The 20,887-nt window shown below is 36.9% G+C and overlaps 1 protein-coding gene across 1 annotated transcript in view; it reads right to left on the reverse strand.

The window, feature by feature from the left end:
* Positions 1 to 20,887, reverse strand: part of SND1 (staphylococcal nuclease and tudor domain containing 1) — a 524,029-nt gene that overhangs the window by 244,408 nt on the left and 258,734 nt on the right. Inside the window, exon 13 of the mRNA XM_044679610.1 lies at positions 1,543 to 1,653. Coding sequence (XP_044535545.1) covers positions 1,543 to 1,653 — 111 coding nt within the window. The remainder of the gene's footprint in view (positions 1 to 1,542; positions 1,654 to 20,887) is intronic.

Genomic DNA, 20,887 nt, shown 5'->3' on the forward strand with positions numbered 1-20,887 from the left:
GGTTTCACTTTCATATGGTTTACTTACACAATATATCAGAAGAAAACTTTTGTAATATATACTGGTTGTTCCTACTCATTTTTGAGAACTTCTTATCAAGTGAGAAAAGACTAAGGTATCCTTATTTAATGCAACCTGGATTCAAGGCAATAACTCCAAAGTAGGCTTATGCATCATCAATCTACACAAATGAATCAAAATACTTATTTCCAAAGAGTTCACTGCTTAAATGTACAATCATCCTATTACCTATATGACCTTCAACACATAAATAATACAAGAATAAAAATCCTTTGATTATGAAATAGAACTAAAAGTCTATAATATCTATGCATATTTGTTAAAGATTAGAGTATAACATGTCAGTTTCTAAAAGCAGTCTGAAAAGTTTATTTCAACTTTAATCTTCAGTGGAGTCCTACAAATTATTACCATCCTTCCAACTTCCCTGATATATTAATCATTTTTTATACTTCTAAGCATCGGAAGTATTATTATTTTAGTATTAATTATTAATTCTTTAAAGGGTCTCCTGGTATACTGGGCACACTATTATAATTCTCTCTAATCCTTTCTTTATATCTTTATATTAATAGTAGCTTACAGTAATTTTTCTACTAACCAGGACAAATGGGATATACATAGATCCAATGCCATGATCTTTTTTCCCCACAAATTAAGAACACACATTCCCACCCAATATGCAAAAGGAAGAAAACTAAACTCACTTCAGTAACCTTTCACAGTATGTATTATTGCATTGATAAATGTTGGCACAAACAAAAATGCTGATTTTCTATTCCTTTACCTCCAAGAATAAGATCCATAACACTCTTCTGGGAAAAGCCCACTAGACAAAATCTAGCAGAGATCCCTGACAGATCAAATACTTAACTGGCATTCTGCATGACAACCCAGAGGTAATCTATTTATAAACAAATGGCATGGTGTTAGAGGCAAATGTCATAACCCAGAATAATCTTCCATCAGTAACAAAGTCTTAAATTCAGTTTGGCTATTCTGTATCCAGGTTTTTCTTCTCTTAATGTTTTACTGAGATAGGAATATCCCCTGAAAAATGAAACAGATGTTATATCATCTAAATTGTCCATTACATTAAATGAAGGACAGTAGATCCTCTATCTCTGACAGGTACTTGCAATAATGTCCACAAAACATGTTAAATTTTGGATGGGGTCAAGCATTTTGTTGTATAGTTCAAAGTGGTTCCCCAAAGCTGGGCATCACTTATTAGAAGGAAGACAAAACTCATTTCTTACTAAATGTTTTCATTTCCTCTGTACATGACGAAAGGTTTATAAGGTGACAAATAGGTATTGAGGAGTAGAGAATTCTGGTTGGTAAAGAAAAGCAGATGTAGTATTTATATAAAAAGGGCCACAGTGGTAGCAACTAGTAGATAATGGCATTAACAATATCAAGAACTTGGATTTTAAAAAATATATTATTTGTTTTATGTGGGACTGAAAATAAAGAGAGCCTTTGCATTCCTAAATTTTTGTGGAAACAATTCCATCCTACCTGGCCTCAGCAGCAAGAAGTTCATCATAATGGGAAGATCTCTGATCATCATCTTGCCTATAGCGGATCACCGTTGCCAGTCCTTTGCTGACAAGAGCCTCAGCAATGTTTCTGCAACATAGAAGACAGGTCAATGAACAATAGATGTCGATTTAAAGTTCAGTCAAACAGAGTGACAGCAATGAGAAATTATAGATATCAAAAGAATTACTTCTTTACTTCTAGTCCTTGCCTACCAGTCTTCCCCGCCCAATTTCTACCCAAATAAAAACATATTAGTGATGCTAAATGCTAAGGACTAAGCATCAAGATTCCCTAAATACAGAACATTTAAAGTAGTGATGGGCAAACTTTTTAAAGAGGGGGCCAAAGGAAAGGAAATACTCATCTGTCAGTCTTTTTCTAAGGCAACTCTTTCAAAGTTTCATTTTACTGTATCCTACTCATTGTATTCGTCAGATTAGGAATAATGTTCCGCAGCCCCCATATGGCCCACGGGCCCTAGTTTGCCCATCACCGACCTAAAGAAAAGCCTAAACACAGAAGGATTACAAACATAATGTGGAGAAGACTATAGCAATGAAAACAGTATATATAAATGGAATCAAAGGATTATTGGATTGCTAGTTCAACCAATGGTGTTATGGTATCTGAGAAGCAAACCTAGCAGGGACTTACATCTTTCCCCATTTGAAATGCTATATGGTCGACTTTTTTGGCAAAGGAGAGCTCACAAAACCTCATATGCCTCAATGCTGGACTATTATTATATTATGAACTGCATAAATATATCTAGGCCGGGCAACAAAGACTCACAGAACTCCATGAACTTGGTTTGATTCAACAAAGTTCCCCTTCATTGCAACTTGCATAATTTAAAACCAGGAGACATAGTGTACATAAGAAACTCCACAAGAAAATCAGTAACAGACCCCAAATGGTTAGGACCCTATAAGATTTTGCTCATTACTCCTACAAATGTAAAGGTAGAAGCAAAAGATTCATGGTTCCACATGACCCACATTAAACCTGAAAAGAAACATACAAATGCAGAACACCCAGAAAGTTCAAGATAGGCAAATTACAGAAAGTGCTGAGGATTGAGAATTGAAATTCAAAATTATTGCAAAACATCTGAAAGTGCATATAACATACACACACAAACAATTGATTGACATCACTGACAAAGCATCACAGTCCACACTGTTCCTGCATCAGGATCAGAGAGGCTGTCTGACAACATGTATGACAATAGACAACATGTGCCGGAGAAACAGAGAAGGGGAAAAGAATCAAAAGAAAAGGAAATTGGGAAAATCACCAAGAAAAAAGATGCAAGAAAAGAGTATGTGAAAAGACAATGTGAAAAAATTTTTGAACTTTGAACTTTGCAAAAATGGACAATTGCACAAAGAGGATAAAAGGAAACAGTTTACGCAAGATTATGGTGCAGTGATAGCAAAAAAAAAAAAATTAATCTCACACTTTAGGGAAAAATGCAACAACAGTACATAGCATCAAGATACAAGAGAAATCTACAAACAACTTGAAGAAAACTAAAAACTTTGAAAACAAGAGTATTTTGTATGCACAGTACATAAAGAGAACACAAAACTGATATCTAGTCTAGACCTCATGTAAATAAGCGAGTGTCGGAAGATTGTGTAAATACAAAATGTATATATGTCTATAACATTAATAATTGCAAGTTCCATAAGGTTTTAACCACATAAGAAGATCAAGCAATTTTCTTGTCTAGTTAAAATCAATATGCAGAACTAATGCTTGTACAATTGTATAATAGTGTAAATAATGTAAAATTTATATATACCTGTAACACAGGTTGGAAAAGTAGAGTAGAATTGTAAATAATAGTCCCTAACCATGTAGCACACTAACAATTTAGCAGATAATTTGGACATCAGACATAGGGAAAGTGCAGAAAGGGCTAGGGAAGTTTAAAAAATTTTAGCAAGCTAGTGCAGGGGAAGCTTAAGAATAAAATATATAAGTGTTGTTGGATAGATAACTAAGAATACTAACATACTAAAATAGATTCTCAATATAAAAAATAACACTGCATTTAAAACATAGGTAGTTTAAACATAATTTGATAACAGCTAGCAACAATAAGATAGTTGTATTACATTACTTGATAGACATATATTAAAAGTAGAAACAAGTTAAAATTCTGTTAAAATCATAGATGGGTTAAATAATAACTTTGAAGAGTTTAAGGATAAGAAAATTGTTATATTATAACTTAGACATTTGGTTCACTGGAAAATTTTTCATATTACAAAATTGTTTCACACCCTGTAAATATTGTTATATAAATTGCAACCCTCATCCCCCTACCAACCTCTCCAAAACCCATCTTAGAATAGGAATAGGTAATTAGTATAGTGATAAGACAAGATAAGGATTTATTATTGTGGAGGAAGGGAGAACATAAGATAGGAATAGGAAATAGTGATGCATGACTTTTTCCAAAAGTCCCACCACACAAAACTAGGATACTGTAAGGATGGGATTTGTGCAAGGGGGATGGGACAAAAAGAGCCAGAGAAGGCAGTTACCAACAGTTGCTGACTGTTGAGACCAGAGAAAATTCTGGGAATTTCTCCGAAGAAGGAGGAGAAGGGGAGGTCTTCCAGCAGAGGACTGGGAAGAGGGAGGAGGCAGACATTCTAGCTCAGATCCAGTCCTGAGGGCTTCCTGAGGATCTTTCTTTGGAAACTGAAAAGCTGATTCCCTGATCAAAGCCATTCCATTGCATCTTACCCAACAAGACTGCAACCTAGTCAGCCAAGTTTTTTGGACTCCATTTTGGGAGTGATCTCTTTGTCTCCTTCTCCCATTACCCAACCTTGCTGAGAGACCTTTTTTCAGTCAAACCTTACAATTATAGAAAAAGTTAGAAATAGAAAAACAAAAGGAGAAGAAGTGAGGGAAGAAGCTTTGGGGTAAGGTTCCCACCCAAGTGATGGACCCCATAGAAATAGATCAGAGGGTATCCCAAAATCCTTCCACCCTTCACCCCTTTTCCCCAGTCCCTGAATCAAGAATAATAAAAGCCATTCATCAGTCAGATAGCGATCCACAGTGCCTGAGAGACAACAAGGGAGAGGGGAACCACAGTTTGTTCTGGATGCCTCCATCTGGAAGCCAGACCACCTGCTGTGAAAGTAACTTAACAGGAGGAAGGTTTGTGTGAACCCCATCCTTATTCAGAATTGGATTGGGGTACCACATATCTTGTGTATAGGGAAGCCTTGCCCCCAACACCTGTGGGGCGGCACAACCATCCAGGTCACCTAGTTTCAACCCCCTTAAAGTCTCCAAGTGTATATTCAGCTCCAGGGGAGTCCTGGAAGAGAGACTCATCACATAGACTCTTTCTCTATCTCCTTTCTGTAAACATCCAGTACTGGCTCTTTTATTATTACATGGGTTTCCTACATACATAAAAGCCAGCAGCAAATTATCTATTTAAAAAAAAATTTAGGTTGAACTCCTCTGTCTACTGAAAGACAAAATCTGTCTCTACCTTTTGGAAACAAAAAAAAATAGGCTTTGAAATTTTGGCTATATATATATAATTTAAGTTTCTCAAAATTCCATCTTTGCTCACCTTCTCTCCAGATTACTTCTAGTTAAATTTGGTAAGAAAAAATTATCTGAAATAAAAATGGAATTCAGTCCTTACCATGTGTGGTATGCTCAATACAAAAATTGTCGAAATTAGTCAACAAAATAAGACGTTGGATACTTTGTCACTATTGTACTGATGACGCTTTGAGATCTGTGTTTTGTTTTTAAAATTAGCTGAAGGGGTGATAGTTTGAAAATAATATGTGAGCCTGATTTTATTTTCCCCTAGGAAGAGCTAAATATAAGAATCCTGTGGAAAATTCAAACCCTGCATAAAAGTTACTATTTTTATTGGTATATAGCAATTTCTTCTACCCCAGAAGAAGATCTCCAGACAAAGGGTAGCACCTCAATGGAAGCCTAATTTAAACTCATAAGCAAGAATTGTACAGGAGAGGATAAAATGGATATTCACTTAAAATGAATTTCCTGTAAGTGTTACTTATATAATATAATGCAAAGAGATATGTAATATAATGCAAAGCCAAGAAAACAATATACACTAACTACCAAACACACACACACACACACACACACACACACACACACTCTCTCTCTCTAAAGTGAAAGTTAATATTTCAATTTTTCCCTAATTAACAAAGACTTATTTGTTTTCTCTTCTATCTCATATTCTCCCTCAGGAAAAATAAACAAACAAATCCTTGTAACAAATGTACTTATTAAAGCAAAAGAATTTTCCTATTGGACATGTCCAAAATAGTATGTCTCCTTTTGTATATTTTATCCATCAGGAAGTAGGGATCATGCATTATCAGTGGACCTCTGGAATCATAGTAGAACACTGTGTCAATGAGCACAATTAAGTCTTTCAAAGTTGTTTGTTTTCACACTGTTTTTTATTATAGCACAAATTCTTGTCCAGGTTCTGCTCACTTCTTTTTATGCACTGCTTAAAGTTATAGATGGCATGTGTAAGAGGGAAATAGGTTTTAAGGCACTTTGGAAGCTTAGACAAGCAGGCAGGAGCTGAGATTCCAACCTCGAACAAGACTCTCAAAAAGGCAGTTGGGGTTTTGAAGGAGTTGGGAAACCACTGACCTGAGAGACCTGTGGATTTGGGTATCTCAAAGCAACACCTGAGACCTTACAATTAGCAGGATCAAGGAGTAGAGGTTGAGATTTCTGACTTGCTTGGTTGACAAAGTCAATCTCCCTGATTTTCCTCTGAAGAGTTATTTGGCTGGTTCCTGTGCTCTTGGAGTTTACTGGGACTACTACTGTTCAAGACCTATTGACCATCTACATGAGATCCCATTTGTCCCTTGTGTCTCAGCTGCCTGTTTAGTGTAGTGTAGGGATTTCCCAGATCTTCAACTTTTAACCCTGAATTTGATACTTAGTGTTTTAGGTTAAGTGTGACCTCTCCCATCATCTCTAACCCTATAGACTTTATTACATCTGTATTTTATAATTCTTTGGTCCCAGTCTACCCACTGCTGTCTGTTAATTCTACAGACTCTCAGGCTAGGTGGATCTGTGGTGGCACTTGGTATCAACTGCCAATCCATAATTTCCCATTCCTTGTTCTTTGGTGGGGTTTGTGTTTCCCCAATTTGTTAGTTCTAGTCTGTTATTCCTGTACAGTCAGTCCTCCTTCTCCCCTTTCTCTAAACTCAGTAATATTTAAGTTACCCACAAGTGTTTCCCATTAGACATGTAAGGAAAGCTAGGTAGCAAAGTGCCAAGCATGGAGGCAGGGAGACCTAAATTTGAATCTGACCTCAGACACTTACTAGCTGTGTGATGCTGGACAAGTCACTTAACCTTGTCTCAGTTTCTTTATTTGTAAAATGAGCTGGAGAATGAAATGGCAAAACACTTCAGTATCTTTGCCAAGAAAATCCCAAAGTGGGGTCACAAAGAGTTGGACACCACTGAAATAACTGAACACCAACAAAACAACATCAAAACTACAGACACAAAGCTGTGAGACAAATCTAATAGAGATAGAGCCATAATTTGAATATTCCATCTTTGGTTCAGCTCTGCTTGGTCTAAACTCTACAAAAATCCCATGGTAAGGTGGGGGTGGGAGAAGAGCCCCTTGTGTCCCTATTTTCTAGCTTCTTTTTATGTGTTGTCTTCCCTCTTTAGATTGTAAGGTCCCTGTCATTTAGTGCTTAGCAAAATAACTGGTGTGTATGTGTGTGTATACATATGAGGCATTTAATAAATGTTTATTGGATTCAACTAAATACTGGGATTCAATAAAGTGAAATTCAATAGGAACAATTGTAAAGTCTTCACAGGTGGGTTTAAAAAAATCTACTTTACAAATATTTATAGCTGCACTTTTTGTGGTGGCAAAAAACTGGAAAATGAGGGTATGTCCTTAAATTGGGGAATGGCTGAACAAACTGTGGTATATGCTGGTGATGGAATACTATTGTGCTCAAAGGAACAATAAACTGGAGGAATTCCATGTGAACTGGAAAGACCTCCAGGAATTGATGCAGAGTGAAAGGAGCAGAGCCAGAAGAACATTGTACACAAAGACTGATATACTGTGGTAAAATAGAATGTAATGGACTTCTGTACTAGCAGCAATGCAATGATACAGGACAATTCTGAGGGATTTATGGTAAAGACGCTACCCACATTCAGAGGAAGGACTACAGGAGAGGAAACATAAAAGAAAAACAACTGCTTGAACACATGGGTTGGGGTGGATATGATTGGGGGTGTAGACTCGAAATGACCACACCAATGCAACTAACAACAATTTGGAAATAGGTCTTGATCAATGACACATGATAAAACCAGTGGAAATGTGCATCGGCCATGGGTGGGGGGAGTGTGGGGGGTGAAGGGGAAAGTAGGAGCATGAATTATGTAACCATGTTAAAAATGAATATTAATAAATGGTTTAAAAAATGTACTTTACATGTTCAAGATAGGAGAGGAAAATGTTTAGACAGCAGATTGTCTGAAGAAGATACAGAGGTTTAGTGGACTGCAAATTAAATATTGAGTCAGCATTGTGACATAGTAAGCAAAAAGGCTAATGTGATCATTGGCTGTACTGTGAGCCAAAGCTCCCAAGAAAGAGTTGATGGTTCGTTCCTCTGTATTCTACCCTAGCAATAACATATCTGGAGTGTTAACTCTGGATACCTCAGCACTTATCAGAGTGCCTGGAAGTAGATGCTCAATAAAAACTAGCTGACTAATGGACACAATTTGAGAACCACACTGATGAGTTGGACAGTAACTCAGTAAACCAGAATGGTGAGGGGCTTTGAGTCTATGACATAGAAGAAGCTAGTGAAGGAACTGGGCAGATTCAGCCTGAAGAAGAGAAGACTAAGAGTAGACATGAAAACTATCTTCAAGCATGAAAATGCTTATATGAATAGAGAATTAGACTTGTTCTATTTGGTGCCAAAAGGCAGAACTAGGAATAATGAACGGACTTTGTAAAGAGGGAAGTTTGGACATGATGTCAAGAAAAACTTATTCAATTTGCTTTGAAAAGTAGTAAAATTCCTTTCACTAGAAATCTTCAGGCAGAGATTAGATGACTGCCTGGCAGATTATGTTTAAAAGAAATTACTTACAGGTATGGGATGAACTAGATGCCTGCAGAGGTCCCTCCAAACTCTCAAATTTTGTGACTCCATGTGCTATGAGTATCATAAAATTTAGAGCTAGAAGGTAGCCTAGATATTACCTAATTGAAATCCCTTTGTTTTATGCATCTGCCTAAAATTACACAGTGAGTAGTAGAGCCAGGACTCAAAACATGCATCTTCAAACTATAGACAAAGTGTTCTTTCCAATATATTACGTGGATTCCAAGGAAGACAGGGAAAAAGTATGGTAGAAAGTCAGCTATTTCTGAAGCATGGATCCAAGTGGGAAGTAAATACAATTTAAGGGAAAGAAAGATGAGGGCAGACCTTATATGCTCTTGAGGCTAACTGCCACCACCCCTCAAATAGGAAATATTTAAACTAATGAAATATAAATGAGTCTAGATTGCCTCAATTTAGAATTCTTTTTTTAAAAAATTAAACCCTTACTTTCCATCTTGGAGTCAATACTGTGTATTGGCTCCAAGGCAGAAGAGTGTTAAGGGGTAGGCAATGGGGGTCAAGTGACTTGCCCAGGGTCATATAGCTAGGAAGTGTCTGAGACCAGATTTGAACTTAGGACCTCCCGTCTCTACGACTGGCTCTCAATCCACTGAGCTACCCAGATGCCCCTTCAATTTAGAATTCTTAAATAGACTGCCATGTATTAGACCAAAGATCAGTTAAAAAGGGGAGTGGAGGGTGCTTTCAAATATGCTAAGGAGTGAGGATTAGATTTGTTATTTTATTAGAAATAATAATAATGCATTTAAACTATACTTTACAGCTTATAAAGCACTTTCCTCAAAGCAAATATATATTATATATATTGACTTTAATGGCTTTTAATATTTGACACTAAGATTCTTCAGGACTATCTCATTTTTCTCATACTTGCTCTTCTAACTAGCTTGTCTGCATTCTAAGTTCTAATCAGAGGTGTAATTGTTGTCAATATGTAAGGCATTTGGCCAGAGGCAAATCTTTTTTAAAATGATCATAAAACAACTCCTTTTGTTATATAGAATTTGTTGTTTTAATTAAGAAAAAAACTAATTTTACTTCAAGAATATTGAAAAATTCAGGGAGCAGCTGGGTAGCTCAGTGGATTGAGAGTCAGGCCTAGAGACGGGAGGTCCTAGGTTCAAATCTGGCCTCAGTCACTTCCCAGCTGTGTGACCCTGGGCAAGTCACTTGACCCCCATCGCTTAGCCTTTACCACTCTTCTGCCTTGGAGCCATTACATAGTATTGATTCTAAGATGTAAGGTAAGGGTTAAAAAAAAAAAGAATATTGAAAAATTCATGATACAACATCAAATAAGCAGGCTTTTAAACACTGGCAGATTTCAGAAAAACTTTGGGAATGGGAATCTTATATAGGATTATATAGAATGAATCTCCTTCAGTGAGTTAAAGATTCAAAATTTCCTGCATCTTTTCTTCTTCCTTTTTCTTTCTTTTACCACCTTTTCAAACAGCTATTTTTTCTTTGATCCTTGCACCATAGTCTTATTAATTTCTCTCAGCTATTGACAAAAGGTTGAGAGATTTTTTTCTTCAGTTGGAGATGGTGTGGAATCTGACATCAGCATGTCAATCAGCTGCCCATTCACAAAGAAGTACACTAAATTGGCTACCATATGACATTATATGGCTTTAAATAAATTCATAAATTCTGCTTTGCTGATTACATCAGTAATCCTCCTCTAATTACACGGGACAGTCTTTCAAATGCTAACAAAAGAAACCCAAAGTATATTCAGAAAGAAAAAAACCCCTAATATCAGTAAACTATTCTTAAGTGTCACAGCTAGCAATTCTTTCAGCAAAATGTATCATTGTATTTGGGAAGAGTATTATGGAATTGTGTGAAAGGGAATTCTTTATTCTCTTTGTTTATTTTGAGCTAACATTTTGTTAGCCATCAAGTAAGAGAATTCACAAATCAGAGAGGAGAGGCATGGGACAGCAGAGTAAGAAATTCTAGAATTCTACTGGAGAGAGTCAGTTAGCTTATGCTAGAAATTCATTCTCTCTTTACCTTAAGAGGGACTAGATACCTTCCTTTGCTGGCTGTGGTATATTTGGACTTCTCCAATCTACCAGATTTCCTGTTACCTGATTGAAACATCTGTTAAGCTTCCTGAGTGATCCTGTACAGCTGATCCATCTGTCTGTGAGAATCTGGTTGAGATCCTTGTGGATCTAAACCCTCTCCTTGGGCCCTGTCCTGACTAGCTGCTTAACTACCTCCATTACCACCAAAAGGGAGGTTGTTTTGGGATAGTGTAGGATATTTATATTAGGGTTTGGACCCCTAGATAGATAGGTGAGCTCAGTGTAGCTAATTCCAAGAAGATTCCTGGTGACATTTAGATCTTGTGGGGTTTTAGATAGATATTTCTAGCTTAAGTTGTCCAATTACCTTCTTACCTTTTTCCTTGTTAACATTAAAACAACTTTTATATATCATCTTGGTGGGTGGGTGTGTCATCTCAGAGTCTGGTTTTGCCAGCCCTGTGCTTGGGTGGCCTTCCCAGAACACAGATTACTCTTCTGATACTGGCCTAAATAACATCCAATCCATCCCCAAACCCCACCTTATTATTATACTTGAAGAAGTAAGAGTGTGTGCAAGTCATTTGATAAAGTGTGTGATAACTCAATCAGCCAGAAATTTGTGAATCCTTTGATAAGAAGTTGATACCTTCAGAAGCCTATGATAAAAGGTTGACACCTTCAGAGGCCTATAAGAGTTAACACCTTCAGAGATAAGAAGTGGATCCAACAGACACTGCTCCACTGGGCAGTGCTAGGCAATTTGGAAGCTGTGATTGGCCCCTGTGAAGAGGGGAAGGGAAAAGAAGTCACTATAAAAGCTTTGAACTTCTTAGGCAAGGGAGAGTCTTCTGTAAGGAGTCTTCTGGAGATAGTTGTTGTCAGTCATAGTCATCTTTGGTAGTCATCTTTGACTGGTAACTTGCCTCTTGGAGGTAACTTGAGACTTAGACTGCCTCTTGTTATGTTTCCAACCTGGGAAATGATGGATGCCACCTTGAATGACAGGGGAGGCAGCTGGAAGACATAGAATGTTCCCAGATGCCTTGAGCAAGGGGCAAACGCTGGCTGGCCTGGCAGTATAAATTCCCCTGACAGCCACTTGAAGGGGCCTTTGGTCTTTGGATCTTTTGGTGTTGGGTCTGTGGGCTCTTTAGGTCTTTCGGTTTCTGGATCTTTCCAGCTCTTTAGGTCTCTAGGTCTCTGGGTAGTAAAGGGAGGCTGGGAGGTCTATGAAGAAGAGGGTAGGAAGAATCTGAATATTTACTGAAGACTGTGAGAACTAATGCATCATAAAACACTGATAGTAAGAAAGCTGAGAGAATAAGATCACCAACCCAGCTGCATCAACAGCAGTTCCTATTCTCTGGCTTGGCTGTGACCAGACTAGGCCAGAAGGGTAGTGGAGAACAAAGCTCCAGCTTCTACTAGATCAATATCCTCCAGTCCTGATTGTCAACTAGTTATAGATATTAGATTGACAGGGTCTCCAATCCCCATTCCTTATCCTGTTTACCCTTTCCCTGATTATAGATTATAGATAAAGTGTTTAACAAGTACCTTCCTAAGTGGTCTTTATATCAAGATCCTTGTGAAGGGAGTCAAAGCAGTCAGATATCAAACATGATAAAAAGCAAATCAAAAGCCCTATAATAATTTATCAAACTTCAGGTTGGACCTGAAAAGGTTACCCATCCACCTAAGCTTTCGGGGTCCTCCCTGGGCAACTGTTAGAGAAAAGGGAAATTATAACAACTATCAAGGGTGATCGGGGTTGGTGTTCCTGCATCATCTACAATTAGGGAGAATACATAGATACATTTACATCACTATATATCTATATCTCCCTAGGCCCTTTTTCTTTATAACACTCTTGGGTGAGTAGCTGGCCTTACTTTCCTGGTGTCTGGAGAGAGATTAGTTTTTGGAGAGGCCTTCCCTTCTTTGAGGAGGCCTCCAAGGTGGAACTCCAGGTCCTCTGGTCAAAGGGTAACAAGCCCTGCTGGGCTGAGCACCAAAGCAATATTTCTACTTTCACTCGCTCCACCTTTTTTGTAAATAAAACCTATTAAAAGTCATTTTGACTTGAGCTATAATATTTTAAATTCGGTGACCACAAGATTATTTTAGAATCTTCACATATTAAGTCAAATTAATTAAATTCCTTACAATTGGAACAATAATCCTGGCTTTGCTAATTGTATAACCTTATTTTACTGGGAGTAAAATACTGGTCCCCACTCCCCCCCCCCATCCCCTGTAAACTGAAGAAACTGGACCAATTGTTCCCTAAGATCCCATCCAAATCTAAAAGTTCTTTGATTCTAAATGAACGCAAGGAAGAACTGAAATAGTAATTAAAAGAAGAGAGTCCAATACTAGACTGCTTTGTGAAGTGAAAATCTCCTGTTAGTCAGAGATAATAGATATTAATGATTCTGGCTCACTGTGTAAGCATAGACATTTTTCCATCAGGCTACTTGTGTCTTATGACTTCCACTAAAAAAGCAACACCTGAATTTAATCAGTGCCAAGCCTTGAGTTTCTATATAAAGGAGACTTTTTTTTCTAAAGAGAACAGGTATGTACACAAACCTCATGTGAGATAAACCTACAAACCTGCCTGCATAGTAATTTGATTCAAAATTAAATAAAATGACAGGAAGAAAAACCAGCAGTTCAGATTTAGTCTGTCTCGAAAAGCATGTGATCTCCAGAGGAATAGTAAAATCACTGAGAATCTTTACAAGTTGCATGGAGGCCCATCAGCCAAACCTATAAATTAAGCATAACACTGATAAGAATTGCAATTAAGTCTGATGAGCACTTATACTGCTCCTTGTAGGCCACTGGATCTACCTGAAAAGTATAACTGTAACAGTGACTTGAGCTCCTATTTCTTTCACAGGACAATACAAAGTCCAAACTAGAAATTTGCTTCTTCTACTTTAGTCATTATCAAGGACAATGGCACTGAAAAGTCTTAGAGTGGTATTCCCAGTTTTAACATGGCCATCTGACTTCCACTAAGATACTTGGGAAAAATAGATCATAAAGGAACCTAATACATACTCAGGTCATCCTCTAAGAAGAGGAGGATATGGAGATGGAACAAGAATGAAAATGAAAGATGAGGACCTAGAAAGCTCAGAGAAACTTTCTTCCTCAGTTTGAAAGTTAGTATTTTTTCTAGCATATACTCAAAGAAACCCTTACAAGAAAGATATTAGGTGCTTCAATTGTGAATAGAGACTACTTGGAACCACAAGTTGGTCACCAGGTATATTAAGGGCTCAAATATCTGTTTGCCATGAAGGGAAGAAGAGAAACCGCAATCTCAAGTCTGAGATAGAACTGGTCTCTTTTATGGTTGCCATTAAAAACAAAGCAATCTATCTGTGAAGGGCAAAATGAACAGGAGCCTTATTCCAGATGGAAAGGAGCTGGAGGCAGTACAGATATTCTTATGAATTTACTATCTTTCCACTTAGACTCAAATCAGGAACAACACATGCTGAGCAGCAGATGGAGACACACTTTCTGTGACCTCCATGAAATGTATTTGATGACTTCCCTGAAAGGACCACAACTCAGCTACTAGTGTCCTCTCCCCGGATTTCTATAGTTTGGATCCCTAAGGATTTGGCAAATAGATTGTTTTGTCAGATAGACCAAGAGGAGCTGCCCACACAACCAAGGAACATCTGTAAACAAAACCCCATTTTAGAAACATCAATAATTGTAAATATCTGAGATGGCACCATATCTTTTACACAGCAATCACACCCCTCTCATACCCATTTCCCTTTAACCTCCCCCTCAATGCCTGCTGCTCTATGATGTGTCAAATTAAATTTTGATGCTTAATAACTTAACTCTTTTTTCCATTTAATAAGTTACACAGTCAGTACACAGGCACCCAAGGAGGTAGAGAGTCTCTCCAAATGTCACTAGCATGCAAATTTCAGCTCTGAGAGAATAAAGAAAGGAAAGTACAGGTATCTTTATACTCTTGGCTAACCTATAGGAAGCATGGGTGAAATGAAGGCATTCAATGACCATCAAGATTTCGGCTTGTACTCTTTTCTAAGGAATCTAGGAAATGGAATTCTCTCCACATTTCCCAAAGAGAAAACTACCTGCTACTACCTTTTCCAAGACCTAGACAACATGGCTGATAACACATGCCTTCATCCCTGCTCCAAATCCACAAATAAATGAACCTTTGAAAAACAGACATACCCATCCCATGGTCCTTCGTCCATTACAGAACCTTTTCAAAACTGGTAGCTCAAATTTTTTGCTGTTCTCTCTAATTTTAACCTTTTAAATAAGGATAGTCATAGAAACACAGTATCTCACAATTAAAAGTGTTCTCAGAAGTCATTCAGGTCAATATCTTCACAAAAGCATACCCTCTTGGAATCTTTGAAATGTAATCATGCATCCTCCAATTGAACATCTTTAGTGTTTTTGAAAATAGAAATAGCAATCACTTTTGACAGATATTTAGCTGAAATATTCTTTTCTATTATTTATATCTACTGCTCCCTGTTATACATTGTGGGCTGAACAGGGTAAATCTCTCTTCAAAATGACAATCACCTATAAAATATTTGAAGACAGATGTACTTACATAGTCTACCCCAATCTTCAGGCTAGAAAGTGAGTGTTTTATAAGTGGGAATGGAGAACATGGCAATGATATTATCCTATATTTTGAGTAAGGTTAAGGATTCATTCTGTTCTATATCTTGTTTCTTCTAGAGCAAAAGTTCTTAATATTTTTTTGTCATGCATTCCTTGGTGGCAATGTGGTGAAACTTATGAACATCCTTTCTCAGAATATTTTTTAAATACACAGAAGAAAATGCACATGATTATTAAATAAATGAATTACCAACTTTTTTTACAAGTTCATGAACCTCCAATTAAGAATCCTTACCCTACTGCCTTGCATGTGCCTAAAAGAACTAACTAAAGCAGGCTTTGATAAATGGGTGGGCACTAAAGACAAAACAATAAAATCAAAGAAGCACAGAAATTGCATGATGAAATTCACTTTATGAATCTGCCTGATAAAGATGTTCTAACAGAGGAGCAAATGACTTAGAAAAGGGAAGAATGAGAAATGCTGTACCACATAGTTCTCTCTCTGCTTACTAAACAATTTTATTTGGCAACCAAGATTTCTGCAGTACTGTAATCTCATTGCTACCTCTATTTGATAGCTTCCTTTATCCAGTAATACCACAGTTGTGGCTTTTATAAGACGAGTGAAATTGCTGTATTATCCTCCATTGTGTCAGCTTTTCTCTCAGCAACATCATACTGCCAAAAAGTCAGCAATAGCTCTAGAGAAGACAGGACTAGAATGAGTCTTGAATGAAGTAGGAAGTGTTCCTCCACTCTTATCTTTGGAAGAGAAGCAGGCACATTTTCTGTCTAAAGTCAGGTGGAAAATATTTAACCAAAGACTTTTCAACCTAGCAAAGATTAGCAAAGAAAATCCACCCTCAACTATTCTCTTGGCAGGTAGGGCTACAGTCCTAATGGTCTAATTAGAGGAGAGAGCATAAGACATACCATCTGCCATGATTATTAAGAAATGAAATTGTTTCTAACCCAAAGAATCAACCTCTTTTCTAAAGATCATTTAGACTCATGAAAATTTCTTCAAAGAGGCCTAGCCAGAATCTCCAAATTCTCTCATTGTTTTCTATAAATCATATATCCACTTCTCTGTGAATTCATTTTCCTTTGTTCCCCTTGATATGTCCAGGTTGTTCCTTTACCAACATCACTCAGCAACATTTTTCCTTTGAAGTTTAATCTATCTAAATTTATCAATTAATCCATATTCTACTGGCATATCTACCAATTCCCAAAATATTCTCCCTCCATTCTAAATGAGTTCATGAAAATAATAATTTTAGTGTTTTTGTTATAAATAAATTTTATGTTTTTAAGGATTTTTCTTTCCTTCCAACTTCTCCACTCTAACTCCTTGCCTTCATTTAACGTTTCCTCAGATGCCCTAACTTGACAATTCTTGAAGTAAATAAGTTTCCTTAACCTTTTCATCCACTTCACTTCTGCCTCAAACAAGGATGGTCACGCCCTAGATTAGTGAAGGCAACCCTATGGTACAGGTGCCAAAGATGGCAAGTAGAGGGCTTATTTTTTTATATTATAATTACAAATTACATATAAATCACACAATTAGATGAGCTCCTACTTGGAATTACAAGTTTACATAGATTTGGTATCTTTCAACAGACCAGGACAACAAAATATATGCTGCAAAATCTTACAAAGGATCTAATAAAGCTCTTTACATTAGATAAGCTACATATAAAAACTCCACACAAATGAGGAAAACTTCATTCTAAATAATGATTTTTGTAACAAAATCAATCAACTGAATATCCTCATTCAGTTATGCTGATAAAGAAAGAAATCCCAACATTGCCAGATGAATATAATTCAATCACATTCTAAATTGCAAAAATGATGCCAAATTTAACTAACCCAGTGATTCTCTGGACTTCCTTGATATTTCTATTTTAAGTTTTATAAATATATTTTTAAAAAGAGTATGAGGAATAGTAAAAAATAATGATTTCTTTGTCCCAAGTATACCAGATCCAGGGAGGTAGGGGAATAGAACAAATTAAATGGGCAAAATGTCTTTTACACAAAGCACTATTAATTATATGTATTCTATATCTTGGCTTTCTTTTCTTTCTATTTTCTTTAAAACTCTTAAAGGCAGAAGAGCAATAAGGGATAGGCAATGGGGATTAAGTGTCTTGCCCAGGGTCACACAGCTAGGAAGAGTCTGAAGCCACATTTGAACCTAAGACCTCCTGCCTCTGGGCCTGGCTCTCAACACACTGAGCCGCCTAGCTGCCCCCAATCTCTTGGATTTCCAATCCATCCATACATCTTCTTTCTTAAGATTACTGGACCTGGGTTCCACTGAACTTTAAAACTCTGACCCTGTCACAACCTGATTCAGGGAAAACAGTGCAACATGTGAAGCCAGAGCATCCAAGTTCAAATCTTGTCTCAACACAACTTTGAGAAAGTCTCTAGGTCTCATTTCCTTAAACAAAATGAGGAGTTTGCCTCCTGAGTTCCCTTACAGTCAGTCCAAGACTACAGTAGGCCACACTTCCATCCAGTCATCATGTTTGCTATCTGTTGTTCCAAACAACACATCCATCTCCTCTCTGAACATTTTGCCTCTTGCTCTAAGGATCCTAAGTAAATCAATACTACCATTGCTTCAGGATAGGACAAGCACCGAATTCCCCTATAGCTCAATCTCACCAATCCTGTGCCTTTCCAGACTAAAACCTTTCCTGTTACCACTCCTCTATATGTTTTATCCAAGGCAAGTAAACTAAATGCTTATGGAGGGAAGGAACTGTTTCATTTCTGAATTTGTATCCAGTGTTAAGGGCACAGTAATTCCTTAACAAAAAGCCTTTCTTTCCTTCATTCTTTGTACTTTGTACCTGCAAGTAAGATGTTTAAAATCAAACATAGCTACACTGTCATTACACGTGTAGTTTCAAACCTTCATAAAACTGAGCTAACTTAATTTGTCTAGTATGACGTTTTCTAAGTGATGGCTGGTTACTAAGCCAGCCACAATTCTTATGGTTCAACAATGGAAATAATTTAACAATCTGGATCTCCACAAATTCTCATTCTAATGCCATATAACATCTCTGAGGTGTCCCTGTGCTCTTAAATTTTGTTAGCAAAATGCAAACCCCAGAGAATTCTCCTGTGGTGGAAAGCCTTTGGGTACAATACCAGAAATACATCTGGTCTAATTTCCAAGAACCAGTCTAGCTAAGTACGGAGAGGTTCATCACTAGTAAGCTGGATAGGCTTTAGCTTTCAGAGAATAGAGCTACTTGAGCTTTGCTGCTTAGTACACTTTTTAGAAAAAGTAATTTCCATTCACTCCACTGTACAGAGGAAATACTCTGTGTAACATTATATTACAAAATGAAGTCAATGCACTGGAAAAAGTAACTGAAGTATTCCCTATGGGTGGAAAATAGATGGAAGAAGGAAAAGAGAAGAAAGAAGTACAATGTGGAAAAGATCCTAGAAGGAGTTACCGCAGCTGAACTTTGGGGCTCAACATTAGCAGTTCATTCTTTTGGCAAGTTCCTTCTTTTTGCAATTGCAGTTTTTAAACTATGACAAAGTGAGAGCCTAGCCAGGCTCATGAGATATGAGTAAGAATGTTCTCCAGAAGATAAGTAATTGTATTTCCCAAATAAGGAATTTATTTTCAAGGACAGTCTTGGCATTTCAGAGCAAAAGCTACAATTCTGGCTTCCTTACCTCACATTCTGGGACTTTCCTGCTTCCTAAAGGCTACACAACTAGACAAGTTCACCTAAAAACCTTTATTTTCAGAAAAGCTTCAACATGGAAATTTTTAAGGAAGAAAGAAAATTTTTTGTCTGTAGGATAATACCATATCAAAACACAGAAACACTTTTAGGTTTAAAAACTATTTATAGAACCACAATTATTAGAGCATAGGAAACCTAAAGGAGGCTGCATCAACCTCCCCATTGCCAATGAAAGACTTATCTTCTTCCAACTTTTAGTCTGCTGGGCCAATCATCTCTGCTACAAATCTTAACTATGTCAATCTCATCTACAGGTTGTCTTTCCAGTAGTCTATTGGTGGTGTGTATGCTTAAAGTTACAATCTTGGAAGAGTTATGCCAGTACATACCCAGGAAGGGCTATGAGAAAACAAGTAGATTAGTGCATTGCTGATGGAACTATGAACTAGCTGTGTGACCCTGGGAATGTCATTTAACCTCAATTGCCATATCCTTGTCATTCTTAAAGAAAAAAACTATGGAAAGCAATGTGGAACAATGCCCCCAAAATCTATTAAACTGTTGATATTCTTTGACTCAGTAATATCACTACTAGGTCTATATCACAAGATCAAAGAAAGAAAGAAAAGACATAAATATACTTTTTGTGGTGACAAAGAACTAGAAACTATAAGGAAACCCATCAACTGAGAATGGGTGAACAAGTTATGGTATAAGAATGTCATGGAATATTGTGCTATAGGGGATAGTATTGGAAAATCCTGAGAAGACTTTACCTGAACAGCAGAGTATGCTGTGCAAAAGCATAACAATTTATATAGCAATAACACTACTCTGAAAGACTCTGGAATTCTGATAAGATAAAATGACTAGTCATAATTTTAGAGGATTTATGATGAAATATACTATCCAGCTATAAGAGAGAGGTGATGGAGTCAAGAGTGCAGATTGAGAATTTTTTGAGATGGTCAATTTAGAAATTTGTTTTGCTTTATGATGCATGTTTATAACAGTTTACTTTTCTTTCTTTCTTGGGTAGGGGGCAGGAGGAATAGGAAGGAGAGAGAACATAATTTTTGTGAAAATAAAATAAAATAATTTTTAAAATGTTTACTCTTATGTCAGTTGTCATATGTTTGTCTATAGCCAAACCTAATGGCACTTCAAACAGGTCAGACAGTGATCAGAGAATCTTGGATAATATAGTTGCCCTTTCTCTTGCAACTAATTTTGTAACAACATCTACTTTCCCTATTTTCTTACAAATACACAATCTGTTAGGCTACTAGTTTTTGCATTTTAATACAGTTAATAACTTTGTTCATATTTTGCATGTATTTCTACCATTTTCTAGGAAAAAGGCGGGAAAAGAAGACTAGCTGCCTTACTAGGCTAAGTATGTATACACTGGAAACAAACTTAACACACTGTTAGCATAGGCATGAAACTCTAGATTATGGTCCCTTGGAGATCAACTAATCACAACAAAAAATGATTTGAGCTAGTTGTGCTGCTTTTGTGGACACTTTTCCAAATAAAAAGGGTGATTAACAAAGTGATCAGCTATTTAATCATGCCTTTTGGCTTGAAATGTTTCAGATCCACTGTTTGGACAAATCTCCTTCAAGATAAACATTTTGAGGCTCCAGAGCAA

Source organism: Gracilinanus agilis, chromosome 5, assembly GCF_016433145.1.
Source record: "Gracilinanus agilis isolate LMUSP501 chromosome 5, AgileGrace, whole genome shotgun sequence".
Lineage (NCBI taxonomy): Eukaryota > Metazoa > Chordata > Mammalia > Didelphimorphia > Didelphidae > Gracilinanus > Gracilinanus agilis.